At 45.2% G+C, this 19,221-nt stretch overlaps 1 protein-coding gene and 2 non-coding genes across 3 annotated transcripts; all 3 read right to left on the reverse strand.

Annotated features, from left to right (window-relative positions):
• Positions 1-8,655: 8,655 nt before the first annotated feature.
• On the reverse strand, positions 8,656-17,863 carry tomm20a (translocase of outer mitochondrial membrane 20). Its single transcript, XM_073056628.1, has 5 exons — positions 17,408-17,863; positions 16,821-16,867; positions 14,906-14,987; positions 13,314-13,456; positions 8,656-9,377 (listed from the first exon to the last, which is right to left on the reverse strand). Exons 1-5 carry the CDS (start codon positions 17,526-17,528, stop codon positions 9,333-9,335), a joined length of 438 nt encoding a protein of 145 aa, XP_072912729.1. The 5' UTR covers positions 17,529-17,863; the 3' UTR covers positions 8,656-9,332.
• Positions 11,424-11,558, reverse strand: LOC140733846 (small nucleolar RNA SNORA14). Its single transcript, XR_012100401.1, has one exon. It is a non-coding gene; the product is annotated as a small nucleolar RNA SNORA14 (small nucleolar RNA).
• LOC140733845 (small nucleolar RNA SNORA14) lies at positions 15,247-15,384 on the reverse strand. Its single transcript, XR_012100400.1, has one exon. It is a non-coding gene; the product is annotated as a small nucleolar RNA SNORA14 (small nucleolar RNA).
• Positions 17,864-19,221: the final 1,358 nt, after the last annotated feature.

A 19,221-nucleotide genomic window follows, 5' to 3' on the forward strand; every position in this document is an offset into this window, starting at 1 on the left:
CATCTCACTGCCACCCCCCTGGCCATCTCACTGCCACCCCTTGGTCATCTCACTGTCACCCCCTGGCCCCATCTCACTGTCACCCCCTGGCCATCTCACTGTCACCCCCTGGCCATCTCACTGTCACTCCCTGGCCATCTCACTGTCACCCCTTGGTCATCTCACTGTCACCCCCTGGCCATCTCACTGCCACCCCCCTGGCCATCTCACTGTCACCCCCTGGCCATCTCACTGTCACCCCTTGGTCATCTCACTGTCACCCCCTGGCCATCTCACTGTCACCCCCTGGCCATCTCACTGTCACCCCTTGGTCATCTCACTGTCACCCCTTGGCCATCTCACCGCCACCCCTTGGCCATCTCACTGTCACCCCCTGGCCATCTCACTGCCTCCCCCTGGCCATCTCACTGTCACCCCCCTGGCCCCATCTCACTGTCACCCCCTGGCCATCTCACTGTCACCCCCTGGCCCCATCTCACTGTCACCCCTTGGCCATCTCACTGCCTCCCCCTGGCCATCTCACTGTCACCCCCCTGGCCATCTCACTGTCACCCCTTGGCCCCATCTCACTGCCACCCCTTGGTCATCTCACTGTCACCCCCTGGCCATCTCACTGTCACCCCCTGGCCATCTCACTGTCACCCCCCTGGCCCCATCTCACTGCCACCCCCTTGGCCCCATCTCACTGTCACCCCTTGGTCATCTCACTGTCACCCCCTGGCCATCTCACTGTCACCCCCTGGCCATCTCACTGTCACCCCCTGGCCCCATCTCACTGCCACCCCCTTGGCCCCATCTCACTGTCACCCCTTGGCCCCATCTCACTGTCACCCCCTGGCCATCTCACTGTCACCCCCTGGCCATCTCACTGTCACCCCCTGGCCCCATCTCACTGCCACCCCTTGGCCCCATCTCACTGTCACCCCTTGGCCCCATCTCACTGTCACCCCTTGGTCATCTCACTGCCACCCCTTGGTCATCTCACTGTCACCCCCTGGCCATCTCACTGTCACCCCCTGGCCCCATCTCACTGTCACCCCTTGGCCATCTCACTGTCACCCCCGTGGCCCCATCTCACTGTCACCCCCTGGCCATCTCACTGTCACCCCCTGGCCATCTCACTGTCACCCCTTGGCCATCTCACTGTCACCCCCTGGCCATCTCACTGCCATGCCTTGGCCATCTCACTGTCACCCCCTGGCCATCTCACTGCCACCCCCTGGCCATCTCACTGTCACCCCCTGGCCATCTCACTGTCACCCCTTGGCCATCTCACTGTCACCCCCTGGCCATCTCACTGCCATGCCTTGGCCATCTCACTGTCACCCCCTGGCCATCTCACTGCCACCCCCTGGCCATCTCACTGTCACCCCCCTGGCCCCATCTCACTGTCACCCCCTGGCCATCTCACTGTCACCCCCTGGCCATCTCACTGCCACCCCTTGGCCCCGGAATCCCTAATTAACCCTAGCCTAATCACCGGACAATTTACAACCGCCATTTCATCTACTAACTGGTACATCTTCGAAAGGTGGAGGAGACCCACGCGGTCATGGGGAGAGTGTACAGACAGCGCTGGAATTGAACTCCAAATTCTGACGCCTTGTGCCACACTCCCATGCCAACGAGGCTCTTTGGTTACAGGGCCCGCTCCCAACAATGCCGCAGTCTCACACCCTCTTTGGGTTTCTTGCTGTTGGACCCAGTCTCTGAATGAAGTCATTGAGGCGGCTGAGAGAAAATAAAGTGGTTGGAAGAAGGTGTGTTCAGTTTTGTTGTTATTGCCCGCTGCAGTTCAGGGTTTTCCACAGCCTGCCTTATGAGTGTCACAGACCTGAATGCTTTTCACCACAAGCTGCTGAATGGAAGAAGCTGAATATTTCCAGGGGCCCAGCCAGGTTGGGAGGAGGTGGGGGCGGTGGAATGTGTAAAAATTGGAATCACTCGTTAACTCTGGAAGCACTAAACTGCTGCTGCTAAATACCATCTGTGCCTAAGCAAGCAGCAGTCTTGACTCAGAGCCAGACAGCAGGATCTCCAAACCCACTCCCGGCATTTGAGCATGTAATCCAGGAGCGGCACTGGAACACTGGCAGATTACCGCTCTGAAAAGCAAGCCTGTTCTCTGGGGGAAGGGAAAACAACCCCACAGAACAATTCAAGTCAGAATTTAAAATATTAAATGCTGACCACCAAGACCATGAGTACATATTGGGCAAAAAGGCTTGTGCTTCATTCACTTCGGACTTGTAAAGAGTTTTGAACCCTTTGAAACATCAGCAAAACCAAAGAGGTGATTATTGACTACAGGTGGAGGAAATGGTGGTGGGGGAGGGGTTCCCCTTAGGGGATTGGATTTGGAGAAGGTCAGCAACTTCAAACTCCTTGGCATTATCTCTCCTGGGACCGGGACATGACTCACCTCTACTTTCTTAGAAGTTTGCGCAGATTCAGCATGTCATCTAAAACTGACTAACTTCGATTGATACACAGCTGTAAGTACCCTGACTGGTTGCATCATGGCCTGGTATGGAAACACTAACGTTCAGGAATAGAAAAGCCAATGAAGAGTAGTGGATACAGCCTGACCCACCATCGAGCCCATGCTGTCTTCTTACTGCTGCCATTGGGAAGGAGATACGGAGCCTTAGGTCCCACAGCACCAGGTTCAGGAACAATTGTTACCCTTCAAGAAATCAGACTTCTGAACCAGCATGGTAACTTCACACACCTCAACTCTGAACTGATTCCACAATCTACAGACTCACTTTCAAGAACTCTCCAACTCACGTTATCAGTTTGTTTATTGTGTTGTATTTGTAGTTTGTCTTCTTTTGTGCATTGGTTTTCAATCCTTGTGTGTAGTTTTTCACCGATTCTATTGTATTATTGTTCTGCTGTAAATGCCTGGAAGAAAATAAATATTAAGGTAGTGTATGGTGACTTGTACATACTTTGATAATAAATTTACTTTGAACTTTTAATTACCCTACAACGAGCAGGTACTGGTACCGGTGTGGATAATTTCACTCACCTCAAATCTGATCTGATTCCACAACCTTTGGACTCACTTTCAACAACTCTTTACAACTCAGGTCTTCAGTGTTATTTTTCATTTACACAATGTGTCTTCTTTTGCACATTGGTAGTTAGTCAGTTCTTGTTTATGTAGTTTTTTCATAAATTCTATTGCATTTATTTTCCTGTGAATGCCTGCAAGAAAATGAATCTCAAAGTAAGTTTATGGTAGCATATGGGTACTTTGATGATAAATTTTACTTTGAAGTTTGAACAATAGAGCCAATGAAGATTGAGCTCTGCCACTCAATGCTTTAGCTCAGTAGAAAACACACAGCAATGGCGTGACTACTCTAGATGTGGAGGTGCAGCTCCACCCTGTGGAGAATCAGCGCTATTTCAGCTGCCTGAAATGGAGTCTCTTACCAACTCTGGTGTAGTCACAGATGAGTGCTGACAAGTTCTCCTCGGTATCCTCCCGCTCCAGCAGTGGACTCACAATGAAGTCCTGAGCTCAGGAACTGAATGCACTTCCAGTCTGGTTCCTCAACTTTACCACAGCTGGCTGGCAAGACTTCATTCATTTGAATTTGCTCACTATCCAAAGCAATGAGATCAGTGGTTTGGTTATTTTTTTAATATTTTGATTAATTTCTAGTACTTTAAGGTGACTACGGTGATAATAATTACTTGAGACTACTAGAAAGATGTCCACTTGGAACAGCAATGAGGAGGAATTTCTTTAGCCAGTGTGTAGTGAATCTGTGGATTCACATGGCTGTGGGTAAACTTAAAATGCAGGTTGATAGGTTCTTGATTAGTAAGGGTGTCAAAGGTTACAGAGAGAAGGCAGGAGAATGGGGTTGTGAGGGAGAACAAATCGGGCAGATACATTAAAATCATTTAAGAAACTCTTATGTAGGCACATGGATGATAGAAAAATGGAGGGCTCTGTAGGAAGTAGAGGTTAGATTGATTTTAGAGTAGGTTAAAATATCAGCAGATCATGGGCTGAAGGGCCTGTACTATGCTGTAACACTCTATTTCTGTAAATTGCATTGATTTATTACCTATAAAGTAGCAAAATGTCCCCAAGTGCTTCACAGGTGAGTAATTGAGTTCAAGTTTATTGTTATCTGATACAACCAAATGAAATAACATTCTTCTGAACCGCAGTGCACCCACAGAACATATCATACATAGCACATGGTATGTAGTGCACAGTGTAGGTAAACCAGTGAACAGTAAACAGCTCACTGTCCTAGTGGCGAGACATCAGTGGTGGCAGGGTATTCATTAGTCTCACAGCCTGAGGAAGAAGCTGTTACCCAGTCTGGCAGTCCTAGTCTTGATGCTTCTGTACCTTCTTCCTGATGCTAGTGGGTCAAAGAGATTGTGGAACAGGTGGTGGGGATGCTTTGGGCCCTTCATCTACAACACTTCCAGTAAATGTTATAAACAGGGAAAGGGAGCCTGCAGTGATCCACTGTCCGGTTTTCAACCATCCTCTGTCAGGTGTTTCAGTCCGATGCCTTGCAACGGCCATATCAAAAAGTGATGGGACTCTGGATGGTGCTCCTGTAGAAGGTTGTTAGAATAGGTGGAGGGTGGCGGAGTGTTGAAGCCTTGCACGCTTCAATCTCCTCAGAAAGTGTAGATGTTGCTGTGCCTTCTCGATGGATTGTGGGTCCAGGTTAGATCATCTGTTATATGCACACCTAAGAACTTTGAGCTCTTCACGGCAGATCTATTGATGTGCAATGGAGAGTGGCCAACCTGCGCCCTCTGTAAGTCCACAGTCATCTTTGTCTCGTCCATGAGAAGACTCAAGTCATTGTTCTCACACCATTTGACAAGCCTTTTTACCTGCTGACTCATCATTGTTGCAAATGAGACCAACCACTTGTATCACCAGCAAACTTGATGATGTGGTTTGAGCTGGATCTGGCAGTGTGGTTGTGAGTCAGCAGCAGACTAAGCCCACAACTCTGAAGGGCACCAGTGCTCAGGGTGGTGGAGCTCGAGATGTTGCTGCCATCTCAGACTGACTAGGGTCTTTGTCAAGAACTCCAATGTCCATTTACAGAATGGGGCATTGAGTCTCACTGAGAACATTTACCCATCAGTGCTGGAGGGATGATCATGTTAAATGCTGAGCTGAAATCGATGAACAACACCCTAGTGTGTGAGGCATCATTTTCTAGGTGGGGCAGGATGGAGTAGAGGGCTTATGGCATCATCAGTGCATTGCTTTGAACAGGAGGAAAGGGCCCAACGTAGCTTGAATCTTTAACCCAAAACGACAGCAAACCAGAGGGTGCTACGACAGCTGTCCAAAGACAAGCATCCTACAGGGAGGAGGAGGCATGACAAGATGGAGAGATTTAGGGAAGGAATTCTGTAAGGTAGGATCTCCACTGTTTCCAACTGTGAAACATCAGCGGTAAGAGCTAATGAAATGTGCAGATTCCAAAGAGTTGAGGAATCAGAATTAGTTTTATTATCACAGATGTATGTCATGAAATTTGATATTTTGCAACAGCAGTACCATGCAATACAAGTTAAAATAGGTATATTCCAATGAACTACTGTCCATGGATTGTTCCTGTACCTCTGCCCTAATAGCAGTGAGAAGAGGGAATGTCCTGGATGATAAGGGTGCTTATTGACAGATACTGCCAACTTGAGTGTCACCTTTTGAAGATGATCTCAGTGGTGGGAAGGCTAGTGCCCATGATGGAGTTAGCAGCTCTCATCAGTCTTTTCTGATCCTATACATTGGCACCATATCAGACTTTGATGTAACCAGTCAGAATGCTCAGCACAGCTTTATTGGGATAAGGACAGGGATGGCTATGAGATGTTTAAAACAATAAGTAAGAGCTTTTAAATTAAGGACTGAAATCTAGAGAAAATAGTTCAACAAGCAAACACAAAGTACACTGCAGATGCTGTGGTCAAATCAAGACGTACAAAAAAACTGGATGAACTCAGCAGGTCCTGACAAAGGGTCTCGGCCCGTAACATTGACTGCTTCTTTCAACGGATGCTGCCCGACCTGCTGAGTTCATCCAGCTTTTTTGTATGTCTTAGTTGAACGGGCATTGGTTCAGGTCAAGAAGGAGCTCAACACAACCTTACTGAAGGTGGGAAGAGCAGCCAGTTTCAAAAATTACATCTTGTGTTCAGCAAACCTTTCAAAAAGTAGGGGTGCACTGTAACTTCTCTTATTATACTTGTAATACTGTGATATCTTTTCCCACAATTGTCTGAGCAATGCCAGACACTTGCAAATGAAGGCTTTTTGAAATATCAAACCTCATCAGATGATTAAAACAACATGCCCTGCCACAGCCTTACTAAACTCCAGAGTGGCCATGTCTACCAAACCTGACTCTTGCCTTCTCATCTTGTGCCACATTAATGCCAAGGTCTCAGTGACAGCAAATCATATCATCAGTAAGAACCCAAAATGATATCGGTCACCAAGTGTTAAAGGGGATGAGGTCTACTTCGGTGTTATACTGTAATGGGTTACTTAACCCCTAGGACCCTTCATCATATGGTCCACTCCCCTCTCCTATCATTCTTTCCCACCCACCTGGCTTCACCAATAACCTTCCAGCCAGCCTCTTTCCCCTTCCCTTTCACTCCTGAGAAAGGGGCTCAGCCCGATACATTGGCCGTTTATTCTTTTCCATAGATGCTGCCTGATCCGTGTTCCTCCTGAGTTTTTTGTGTACGTGTTATTTAACAGACGGAAGATATCATGACCACTAACAGTACAGTAGTATAGTGGTTAGCGCACTTACTAAGTGGTTTACAATGCCACTTATCTCTATTTGGGGTTTGATTCCTGCTGCTATGACTTCATACATGTGTATTTCCTCCAGGTGCTCCAGTTTTCTCCCACATTCCAAAGACGTGCAAGTGAGGGTTAAATTGTGGGCATGCTGCATTGCTGCCTGAAGCAAGGTCATTGACACAAGCACATGTTTTGCTATATAATGCTCATCTTTAATCTACAGAATAATTCCCACTCTGTTGGTTCATTTCCCATCAAATGTTAAATTTTCTTTCAAACACTACCGTTCAATTTGTTTCTAACTCTTTCAGGAAAGTAGGGTTGCTCTTGCTAGTGTGCTGGGCAATACTTATTCCCCTCCATTGATGCTGCCTGACCTGCAGAGTTCCTCCAGTATTTTGTGTGTTGTTCTGGATTTCCAGAATCTCATGCTTAATCCAATCACAGATCTGTCCCTTCTGAGAGAGCGATTTAGAAACTGGCTTCCCCTGCAATTAGACGATGAAATGCGAAAATAACCATGCCAGCCTCTCCCTTTGCTTACCTGATCTGACCCCAAGCACTCATACCACAATGTCTCTGGAAGAGAAAGGGCTGTATAGCAATGGAAGAGACTTCTGTAAATGTTCAACCTCGGGACCTGAATTCACAGCACTGGTAGGCCAGATTTATCAGAGCTTCTCGCTACCTCAACATCAAGCTCAATCATTCTCAGCTATCTAGCCCTTATTTGGAACAAAATAATAATGAGCTTTATTTGTCACGTGTACATCAATGCATCAACACTGTTCAAAGATGTGCTGGGGCAGCTCACAAGTGTCACCATGCTTCCAGGGCCAACACTCATCAATCCACATCTTTAGAATGTGGGAGGGAAGCACCCGATGAAACAATCACAGTGAGAACACACCAAAACGTAAGACAGCGTGAGAATTACTGCTGGATTTTGCCAACCACCATGCTACGGTACTGAGGTAATTGGTCACATGGGTGCAATTGGGCAGCTTGAGCTTGTTGGATTAGGGTGGGTTAACATGCTGTATCTTTAAAATATGAAAAATAACTTTGTGTAATGTTGGACAGAACTTCACAGCTGAAAGTTCAGGCCCTTGTTTCTGTAAGTGATTGTGAGAAGTGTGCATATCTTTGGTTGTAAGCGTTCAACCTAGGATCCGAACTCACAGCACTGGAAGGCCAGATTTATCAGGTCTCCTCTAAACCTCGACGTCACTGAGCTCTCTGGCCCAAATTTGGAACAAGGCTGTAACGAGGTCTGGAGCCAAGTTATCTTGGTCAAACCCAAATTAGGTATTGGTGAACAGACCATACGAAAGCACAGTCAACAAACCTTCCATCACTTTGACAATGACAAAGGAAACTAAGCAATAACTAGCTTGGGCTAGTCTTTCATTTTGTGGACATTGCAATTTTTGACATTGTAATATAATGGCAATACAGTAACAAGTTGAAGTTTAACTGGAAGCACAGGTTGCTGGTACTACAGCATGTGTGTGCCATTATCCTTACACTGAGCTGGCGAATAAGATAGGTGGAAATCTTGGGAGAATGCAGACACAAATCATGTCTTATAACCTGCCATCACTGTGGAGTTGTAACATCACTACTCAAGGAAAGAGACAGAAAGCTTGAACATATAGGCCAGTTAGACTGACACATCAGTAGGAACGTCCTGGAATCCATGACTAAGGTAGCAACAGCAGGTCATTCAGGAAAAGGCAAGTTTTTCAATACCATTTTATAAAAAGGAAATAATGTCTGATCTATTTACTTGAATTTTTTAAAAAATGCAACAAATAACTTGGACAAAATGGAACTGATAGATGTACTATATTTGGATTTTCAGAGGCATTCATAAAAGATTCCCGCACAAGAATACACAATGTTGGGAGTAATATATCTGTGTGGATAAAGAGGCTAACAGGATATAAATGAGCTTTCCTCAGACAATCAGTAGTTAAGTGGGCTGCCATAATCAGCACTGAGGCCTTAATTATTAACAATCTAAATTACTATCAAGTGAATAATCAGGTCAAGAACCTTGATTATTTGAAATAGTGCTCCCTACCACCATGGCTTAATTTCAGTTTCACAAAAACCCACATTAAACCATCCCCAATAAAAGATGCATCAAATTTATAACTTTATTAAAAATCTATGATGATCAGCATTCATTTTAAACCAGGCAGCTGCAGGGGTCTGGGTTTCAGAGTTCCAGATGTGCGAGGAATGGACTTTCCTGCTGTCAACCTCAACACATTCTGCATCAATACCTTTCTGACAGTTAAGCTGAGTAACAATGTCACTATCATTATAAATGCAATTTGCAACACAAGCCATCAACTTATATCAAAATACAGCCAGCACACCGGCACAATAAATAGTGTGAAGAAGGCCCATTTGAGCTTAAATCTCCCAGTTTTAATCCAGAGTCCATCTTAGGCTACGTATATACAGTGAAGGAGAAAGGGATGGGAACAGGGTCAGATTCTCACTCCACATCATCTTCAACCAGGTTCTGTGCAGTCACGATCCTCTGCAGAGAAAAAGACAATGATTAACATTCCCATTTTGTCAAGAGCTACACAAATGGTTAATTTTTGTATCTCATCCTACCTCCATTTTAAATCCTCATCGGTATTTGACCCATCAATTCTGCTCCACAATCCAATCATGGCTGATTTGTTTTTTTCAACCCCATTTTCCCATCTTCTCTCCTTTGATGACCTGACTGATTAAAAACCTCTGCTTTAAATATACACAATGACATCCTCACCTCTGTTCTAAGGGACATCCTTCTATTCTGAGGCTGTTCTCTCTAGTCCTAGACTCCTCCACCATAAGAAACATCCTCTTCACATCCACTCAATCCAGGCCTTTCAATATTCAATAGGTTTCAATAATGTTTCCCACCCCACCCCAATTCTTCTGTAGTCCAGCAAGAACAGGCCCAGAGCCATCAAAATGCTCTTCACATGCTAACCCCTTCATTCCTGGGATCATCCTCTGCACCCTCCCAACTCTCCAAAAATTCCCAAAAAGAATACAAGAATGCAAATACAAGGCTTGACAAAAGTTAGAGAAAAGGGCCAAAGCTCTAATGAAAGTACTTATATCCCAAACTATGTAACCACACTTAATTTTGGAAACTCAGCACATGGTAAGCTTCTACACAACACTGGGATAACGACTGGACAGGCCAATTTTCCTTAACAATCTTGATTGCAGTAAAAAAAAGTGATGGACACCAGGAATAGTTCTTCTTTTGAAAGAGTGGTTCCACCCACACAAGAAGCCTCAGTATGAAGCCCCATTTGCAACACGGCCCCATAGATAATGCAGAACACAAACTGCTGGTAGGTCCGACAGCATTTAAGGGAGTGGAATAAACAGTCAACATTTCAGCCGAGAAACTTCTATCGGGACTGGAAAGGAAGGGGCTAGTGTGGGGGAGGGGATAGATGGAGAGGAAAAGGCTGAAGAACGAATCTGAGAACGGACAATGGGAGAAAGGGAATGGGAGGCTATAGGCAAGTGAGAAAAGAAAGGGCAAGAGAGGGTCAGAACTAGGGAAAGGAGAGAAATTGATGTTCATGTCATCAGGGTGGAGCATGTGATGATGCAGTCTTGATTCAAGTGTCTGCACCGACAATGTGCTTAAATGTCTGTGGTGAGATCTGAACCCACAGTTACTACTTACTGAACCACAGCTAAGTTGGTTTGTTCCAAAGTGGAAGCAACAGTGTGCTAGAGGCTTCACCCAATCTCAGCCCGTTATTCCCAATCATCTCCCCTCAGCCCACAGCAAGCGAAGAGCATGATGAGGTACATAAATAGTAATGGTCACCCACTGCAACCAAGGAAGACCCTAGTCGTGACTACTTGTATCACTGGACTTGGACTTCTGATGTCGAGTGGAGCTGTCCTGTTGCAATGACTTACCCACTTTAAAAACTCTACTGTACAGGTTTCCTGTCATCAGATGTGATGGACACCCACCACCCTTCCTTTCACAGACCCAGCAGGACATGGTGTATAACCTCTCCACATGCCAGGAGGGCTCAACACAAATTTCCAGCTGGAAGATTTGAGGCTGACATCAAATCTTGGTGCCAGTCTGTGCTTTGGAAAAATCCTGCACAATGGGAACCGCAATGAGCAGTTCCTCTGTCCCTGACTGTGTGATGCAATGGGAAGGACAATCTTCCACTTAGGAAATGTCCATCTTAGACCATAAGGAATAGGGGAATAGAGAGAGAAGAATTTGGCCCATTGAGTCTGCTCTGTCATTCCATTATGGCTGATTTATTATCCTTCTCTACCCCGTTCTCCTGGCTTCTCCCCTTACTCATTAAGAACCTTATCAAAGGCCCCTTTAAATATATTCAATAATTTGGCCTCCATTGCCACTTGCAGCAATTACTTCCACAGATATATCACCCTCTGGCTAAAGAAATTCCATCTTGTCTCTGTTCTAAATGGACAACCTTCTATTTTGAGGCTGTGTCCTCTGGTCCTAGACTCCTCCTCTATTGTAAACGTCCTCTCCATGTCCACCACTTTGACCAATGGGCCTTTACAGATATGTCAGAGATGTGAAATAATGAAGAGCACAAGTGCAGCTCAGCATTTTGGAATTCTCTGGATGTTTTATCTAGCATTCCTTTTTGTCCTGGGCTGTGAGAGAAGGACAACCACAGGAGGTTTGAGGATGCAGCCGATACCCCACACCACCAAAACACTTCAACTAGGCACAAAGTATAAAACCAGAACACACAGAATAATAGATTTAAAGTAAAGGGGCCAAGATTTAGAGGGAATATTAAGGGGAACCCTTTCACCCAGAGAATGCTGAAATGCACTGCCCGAGTGGTCGAAGGCTCACTAACAAGTGACTTAGGCAGTACAGGGTCATGGACCAAGTACCGGGCACAGGTGTTAGTACTGAAGGGTGCCCAACAACCAGAACGATGAGTTGGATTGATGGTCTGGTTTCTATTTTGCACAACTCTGTAACTAAGTGATCAACAAACCAAGGGTCCTGGTCACATTTTCAAAAGGATATTATGGGAATAATGGCCCGAGAACTTGATATTACTTCCTCCAACAACTGAACTCTGGACATTAAAGATAAATGACCCTGATTAGCATTCACATCTGTATTTAATACAAAGGTTTGCAAGAGATTATTTTTACAGGCAGCAGCAGGAATTGAACCCCCGATCACTGGCATTATGCTACATTACCCCTGCAACCAAATGGCTTCTAGCACATTTCACACATCCTCCTCAGCACCCCCATCCAGACTACTTATTCGTTAACCATTTGCAGCAAAAACGAGGGGGGGACAGAGCAGATGGAGAAAAACTCATTCTGTAACTAATCATCACAGAAGATGGATATTTAAGAAAACACAAAGTTTTGTTTCTGAAAAATATCTAATATGATCTGAAAATCACTGTCACACGGGGAAGGAAAGCACTGGTATAGATAGAAGATTAGCTGGCTAACAGGAAACAATAGGCATAAATAAAGCTTCTCCCCTTGGTGAAAGGTTATCAGAATCAGAAATATCACTGACCTATGTTGTAATATTCACTGCTTTACTGCAGCAATACATTGCAATATATAACAATAAATTACAATTAGATACATAAATCAAGTAAATAGTGCAAAAAGCGAGCATAAAATGAGTGAGGTAGCAATCATGGGTTCATTGTCCATTCAGAAATCTGATGGAGGAGAAGGCAAAATGAGTGGTTTTCCACAGATCTGTGCCTTCACATGCTATGAAGACATGAGAAGCTCCCATGATAACAGCATGCAAAGATCCGGAATACAAAGTGGGAAATAAGAAATTGTTTATTTCTGCAGAAGATCCAAGAACTAAGGACCTTGGTGTCCTTGTGCTCAATTTACGCAAGGTTGGCGTGTAGGACAGCAGTATTTAAAGATGTTAGCGGACTATTACTGTTTGTCACAATAATCTAATGCAAAAGTGGAGGTAATGCTTTAGTTGAGCAGGTGTGCCCAGCTTACAGACGAACACCCGGTTTAGATAAAAACAAATGTTTAAGAGACTGGTGGGGTGGATTTGTCAGCAGCTGCAGGACTGTGGGGGTGTAGCGGTTAATGCATCGCCATTACAGCTCGGGGTAGCGGAGTCTGCAAGTTTGTAAGCTCTCCCCATGAACATGTGAATTTTCACACATTCCAAAGATGTACTAGTAGGTAGGTTAATTAGTTGTTGTAAATATCATGTGATTAGTCTAGTGTTAAATAGGTGGGCTGCTGGGCGGTGAGACTCATTGGGCTGGAACAATCTGATCTGCACTACATTTTGAATAAATAAAACCCATCTCCTGCAGCATGGGAAACGGGCTCACAACTGCATTTTCAATTGTGGACTGCTTGGGTTCCAGACTGCTGGGGATGGGATTGTGGAAGCCTTGCAGCATACATCACCTCTTACCTGACTGATGGTTGGTAGCTTGGTGAGCAGCATTTGGAAGACAGGTGGAGGCAGAGTCTGCTGGAGCACCTGCAAAAGTTGCTGAGGCTGCCCACACACAGCAATAGCGTTTGTCAGGTGATCCACGCCCTTCTCGTAGTCACCTGCAACAACAGAAGGCACTTAAGCTCTCATTCACCACTTGAAGACTGGGCCCAATATCACACCAAGCCTTTTAAATGTTTATTTTCGAGATACAGCACAGTAACAGGTTCTTCTGACCCAACGAGTGCACACCACTCAATTACACCCACGTGACCAAACCACCACAGCAACTAGCACAATGCTTTACAGAGCCAGCGATCGAAGTTCTATTCCCATCGCTATCGGTTTGTACATCCATGTGGGTTTCCTCCCACATTCCATAGACGTGCAGACATACTACGTTGACACTTGCGGACTGACCCCCAGCACATCTCCAGGCTCTGTTGATCTTTGAGAAAAATTATGCATTTCACCGCATGCTTCGACAAATGTACAATTAATGGCAAATAAAGATAATCTCTTTCAACAGGTCCTGTATTGCATCCGTACTTCTCATCAAGGCCAGTACTCCCAGTATCCTAAGTTCTGGAATTTCCTCCCTATACTGCTCCTCCACTCTTCAAGCAGAACATTTTTGAGTTGTACTATTTCCACAATTCACCTATCTTAATGCCTCTTAGCATCAGTGATTAGATCCCTTGGAAACACCCTTGGCCATTATGTATTTGGCAGATACAACAGGGGCATTTAAGAAACACTTTGCTGTGACTTACATAAGTAAAATACAGGGAGACTCATGAGGAATGATCATTCCAAGAACCTTATGGCCATCACACCTGTATCAGGTCTTTGAAACTGCTTTAGTATCAGCAAGAAACCTGTACGACATCTTGTCATACAGTAATAGTCCTGTCTCCAGCATTACTGTAACTCACTGTTTATAAAGTAACAGGCAAGTCTTATACTGGCCCACTACACTACACATTTTAGGAACAGCTTCTTCCTTCTGCCATCAGATTTCTGAATAATCCTTGAACACTACTTACTTTAATCTTGTTTTTGCACTACTTATTTATAAATTCTTATTGTAATTGATATTTTATAAATTGCACTGCACTACTATCACAAAACAAATTCATGACAGTCAGTGGTAATAACCTGATCCTGATATACTAGCGAGCACCACCTTAGCATCTAGACTAGCATATCAAGCTGAACTCAAACCTTTGAACAGGCTCCGATTTACACCCAGGATCTCAGATGCCCGACTCCAGGTCCACCATCTAGCAGGGGTTTTTGTGCCATGGAGACTTAGCATTAACTGAGGGGTGTGCAGACCCCAGATTAGATAGTCCTGAGTGTACCCCAGGAAGCTAGCCTTACTTTGTGTTTCTGATCTCAGGCCAGGAAGCAACTACAAGGTTTGAACCAAGTCCCAATCTATGAACCAAGATAAATTGCAATCTGGGATTTAAGTGGGCATAATCCAGTGGTGGCTGCTGGGGAATGTTTAGGAGTGGAAAAGGTTTTTTTAAAAATATAGCAAGAGATATTCTTGATGTACTAACCTTGTGCTAACAATTCTTCACCCAGTTGAATTTCTTCTAAGAAAAACTTTTGCACAGCTTCCGCATCTTTCAGGTCAGGGAGCTGCAAACCAAGGAGGAGGTAGGCACATTACAAGAGGTACGCAGACACTACTGGTTCCCTACTATCACTGCAAACCGAGGAGGAGGTACGCAGAGACTACCAGCTCCCTACAATCACCGCACAGGTGGAAGGTGGCAAGGTGCTGCTGGTACTTTATAATGAGTTTGGACCTGGCACCCCTTTGGTGAGCAGGGTGGCCAACTCCAAATACTTTCTGCCTGCAGGATTTGCCCAATCACAGCCCGACGGTCCTAAGCAGGCATGTCAGAGACGTGAAATAGTGAAAAGCACAAGTGAAGCTCAGCACATTGGAATTCTCTGTAGCTTTCATTTAGCATTCCTTCTTGTCCTGGATGTCGAGTCAGAAAAAGAACAACCAGGGGGTTTAAGAATGCAGCATCAATCAACAACACAGACTGCATGTCTCTGCCCAGTCTTCAGCGATCTCCGTAGCCCTGTCTGTATTAAACACCAACTAGCACAGCAGCAAATGAAATACAAACCCTACTGGTCACAAAGAAACAGACACTGTGGTTCACCACACCTATGCCAATCAGCATCTATATCGATCCCATTTACCAACACTTGCGCTATGGCCTTGTAAGCCTTGACAATTCTAGATACTCTGCCTTAAGCAATGCCTTTCAGATTTAAACTACTTCTGGGTGAAAATATTTTCCCAGATTCCGCAAAAGTTAATTTACAGTTTGAGACTAAGCAAGGCAAATGTAAATGTTAATGTCAACAAAGTAGAGAGTACAGAGGAGATTTACTAGAATGTTACCTGGGCTTCAGCACCTAAGTTACAGAGAAAGGTTGAACAAATTAGGTCTTTATTCTTTGAAGCTTTTAAGGTTGAGTGGGGACTTGATAGAGGTATTTAAAATTATGAGGGGGATAGGAGTTAACATGGATAGGCTTTTTCCATTGAGAGTAGGGGAGATTCAAACAAGAGGTCATGAGTTGAGAGTTAGGGGGTAAAAGTTTAGGGCTAACACGAAAGGGAACTTCTTTACTCAGAGAGTGGTAGCTGTGTGGAATGAGCTTCCAGTAGAAGTGGTAGAGGCAGGTTCGATATTGTCATTTAAAAAAAAATTGGATAGGTATATGGACAGGAAAGGAATGGATGGGTTACGGGCTGAGCGCAGGTCGGTGAGACTAGGTGAGAGTAAGCATTCGGCATGGATTAGAAGGGCCGAGATGGCCTGTTTCTGTGCTGTAATTGTTATATGGTTAATGTCAATATTTATTTTCAAAGGACTAGAAAATAAAAACAAGAAATTAATCCCAAGGCATTGGTTAAACCAATTTTGGAGTGATGATTACATTTGGGCCCCATATCTAAGAAATGGCTGTGCTGGCTGAGGTCCAGAGGTGATTTACCTGAATGATCCCAGGGATGAAAGGGTTAACAAAATGAAGTGTGTTTGATCGCTCTGAAACTGTACTTGCTGGAGTTTAAAAGAATGGAGGGCAGGAGGGGGTGGCATGCCTAGATAGCGTGGATATTTCCAATAATGGGAGAGTCTAGGACCAGAGGGCACAGACTCAGAATAAAAAGGAGATCCTTTTAGAACAGAGATGAAGAGGAATTTCTTCAGCCAGAGGGCAACAAATCCGTGGAATCCAATGCCACAGACAGCTGTAATCAATGAGAGCATACTTAATAGGCCAAATGGCACAATCCTGTCTCTATAATTTATGGTCTAAACCTCTTCCTCATTACCTTCTAACTTTGACCATCTATTATGGGGGAAGCTTCCTACCACGTACCTCAACTACACCTCCAAAGATTTTGTACACTTGATCACTCCACAGTTTATCAATACTTACCCGTGAGAGTCCAGCCTTTTGCCGGGCAAGTTTCTGCTTCCTCCTCCCTGTAACGTAGAGGTGGAAAGTGTAAGAAGCTGCATGAACATAGTGACATGAAATCTAACCCTGCTTCTCTAACCAACAGGATTACACATCTAATAAAGCTCAATGAACGTTTGCCCAATTCTTAGTTAGTGGCTTTATTAGATCCACGCCTGCAATTCCAATTTTCAAGACCAATTTTCCCCTTTACTTTTAAAGTAATTATCTGTCTTATTTTTAAAAACATTATGGAATCTGCTTCCTTTTTAAACAAACCCACTTCCATCCTTCTACAGGTTTATAGTGCCTTACAACCATATCAGAGACATGAAATGGTGAAAAGCACAAATGAAGCTCGGCACATTAGAATCCTCTGCAGCATCCGGGATGCTGAGTGGGGTTTGGGAAGGAGGCACATGGCTGCCTCCACCTCCGCCCCGCGCAGAGGCCGTGACCACGAGGGAGAGGCCATGCGGTCCGTCCACTCCGCATCAGCCCCACGTGTGGATAATGCCGGCGGGAACGCTGACCCACAGGAACCCGGAATCAAGGCCGGTACTCACGCTCCCGCAGCCGGTTCTTGAAGTCCGGGTCGCTGCGCCGCTTGCGGTCGAAGTAGATGCAGTAGGCGATAAAGAGGGCCCCGCACACGCCGGCCGCAATGGCGCTCGTCTTCCCGGCCATGGCCGAGCTCCCCTTCCCTTGGGGACGCCGAGCCCGAGACTTCCCTCCCTCAGACCCCGCCGGCCAGACCGAGCTCCCCTTCCCTTGGGGACGCCGAGCCCGAGATTCCCTCCTCAGACCCCGCCGTCTAGCCGGACGGACTGAGCTCCCCTTCCTTTCGGGACGCCGAGCCCGAATTTCCCCCCTCCTGCCCCGGACAGCTCAGGCCGAGCTGCAGTGACCCTCCCTCTCTCTCCTTGTTTTACGGCGGTCGGCACCCAGCTCAATGGTGCATTACCGCCACTGCAGTGACCCTGAGACTCTCCCTTCGCCCGGCTCCGAAAGGACCCCAGCGCGCACACGTGACGCAGCCCATGCGAGTGTCTGCGGCGCTGCCTGACGGCCGGTCACCTTTAAAGATGGAGGGAGGAGCCAGGGTCTCTGGAATAAACTAAAGAGATTTTGCAGATGCAGAAAATGCTGGAGGAATTCAACAAGTCAGGCCGCATCTATAGAAGGGAATAATCCACGGACTAGTCCTGATGAAAAGTCTGGGCCAGAAACGTCAGCTGTTCATTCCCCTCCATTGATGTTGCTTGACTTGCTGAGTTCCTCCAGCATTTTGAGAGCATCTCAGGAATGGTACATCTGGGGCCCAGTGCCCTGCATTCACATAATCTACGCTGACAAATGCACGGGGTGCATACAGCTGGGAAGACCTCCTGGCCCTTCCAATCCTGAGCTACGCACCTTTCCAAAAGAATGGCCCAGAATTGTTATTTCAGCATAGCAAATCAGAATCAGGTTAATTTCGTCGTCATATAAGAAATGAAATGTGTTGTTTTACAGAAGCACATAATGCAAAGATAAAATTACTATTAATTTCAAAAACAACACAGAAAATATTCAGTAACACACAATGCTGGAGGAACCAAGCAAGTGAAGCAGCACTTTTAGAAGGGAATAAACTAGGGCAAAGACTTCTCATCGACTTCTTTTTTAGAAGTTTATAAAATTATGAGCAGATATCTTTTTCCCAGGGTTGAAAATCTGATACTAGAGGCCATGCAATTAAGGTGAGAGGAGAAATGTTGAAAGGAGATAGGTGGGACAAGTGAGTGATGGGTGCCCTGAATGTACTGTCTGGGGTGGTGGTGTCAGCAAATACAATAGAAGTGTTCAAGAGGCTCTTAGATCAGTACATAAATGAGCATGTAAGGATATAGATATTGTGTAGGCAGAAGAGATTATTTTGGCATTTGATTACTAACTTTGGCTCACCATTGTGGGGCAAAGGGCTTGTTCCTGTGCTGTACTGTTTATAGTATTAGGCTCTTGAATTTCCCTCACCCCACCACTGAAATGATTCCATAGCCGATGGGCTCACTTTCAAGGACTCTTCATTGCATGTTCTTGATATTTATTGCTTATTTTGTTTTTTGTATTGCAGTTTGTTGTCTTTTGCACACTGGTTGAACACTCAGTTGCTGTGGTGTTTCATTGATGGTTATTATTCTATTGTGGGTTTATTGAGTATGCCCAATAGAAAAATGCAATCATATGTACTTCGGTAATAAATTTACTCTGAACGTAAGTAACTTCAAAACTACCTCCAGGTGGCGTTGCTCAGGCACGCCTACAAATCCACCTGCCAAGTTGTGAAAGGTCACCCAAAGGGAATTAAATTCTCAGCTCAATAGGTTTTGCTGAGTAT

This window comes from Hemitrygon akajei, chromosome 9 (assembly GCF_048418815.1).
Source record: "Hemitrygon akajei chromosome 9, sHemAka1.3, whole genome shotgun sequence".
Lineage (NCBI taxonomy): Eukaryota > Metazoa > Chordata > Chondrichthyes > Myliobatiformes > Dasyatidae > Hemitrygon > Hemitrygon akajei.

Excerpts from the sequence above, each read along its gene's own strand:
- tomm20a (XM_073056628.1), bottom strand. The coding sequence starts at position 17,528 with ATGGCCGGGAAGACGAGCGCCATTGCGGCCGGCGTGTGCGGGGCCCTC. Across the intron at positions 14,988-16,820 it reads AAAAGGCTGGACTCTCACGG|CTCCCTGACCTGAAAGATGC; the intron begins GTAAGTATTGAT and ends CTTGGTTTGCAG. Across the intron at positions 13,457-14,905 it reads TGAAGAATTGTTAGCACAAG|GTGACTACGAGAAGGGCGTG; the intron begins GTTAGTACATCA and ends CTGTTGTTGCAG.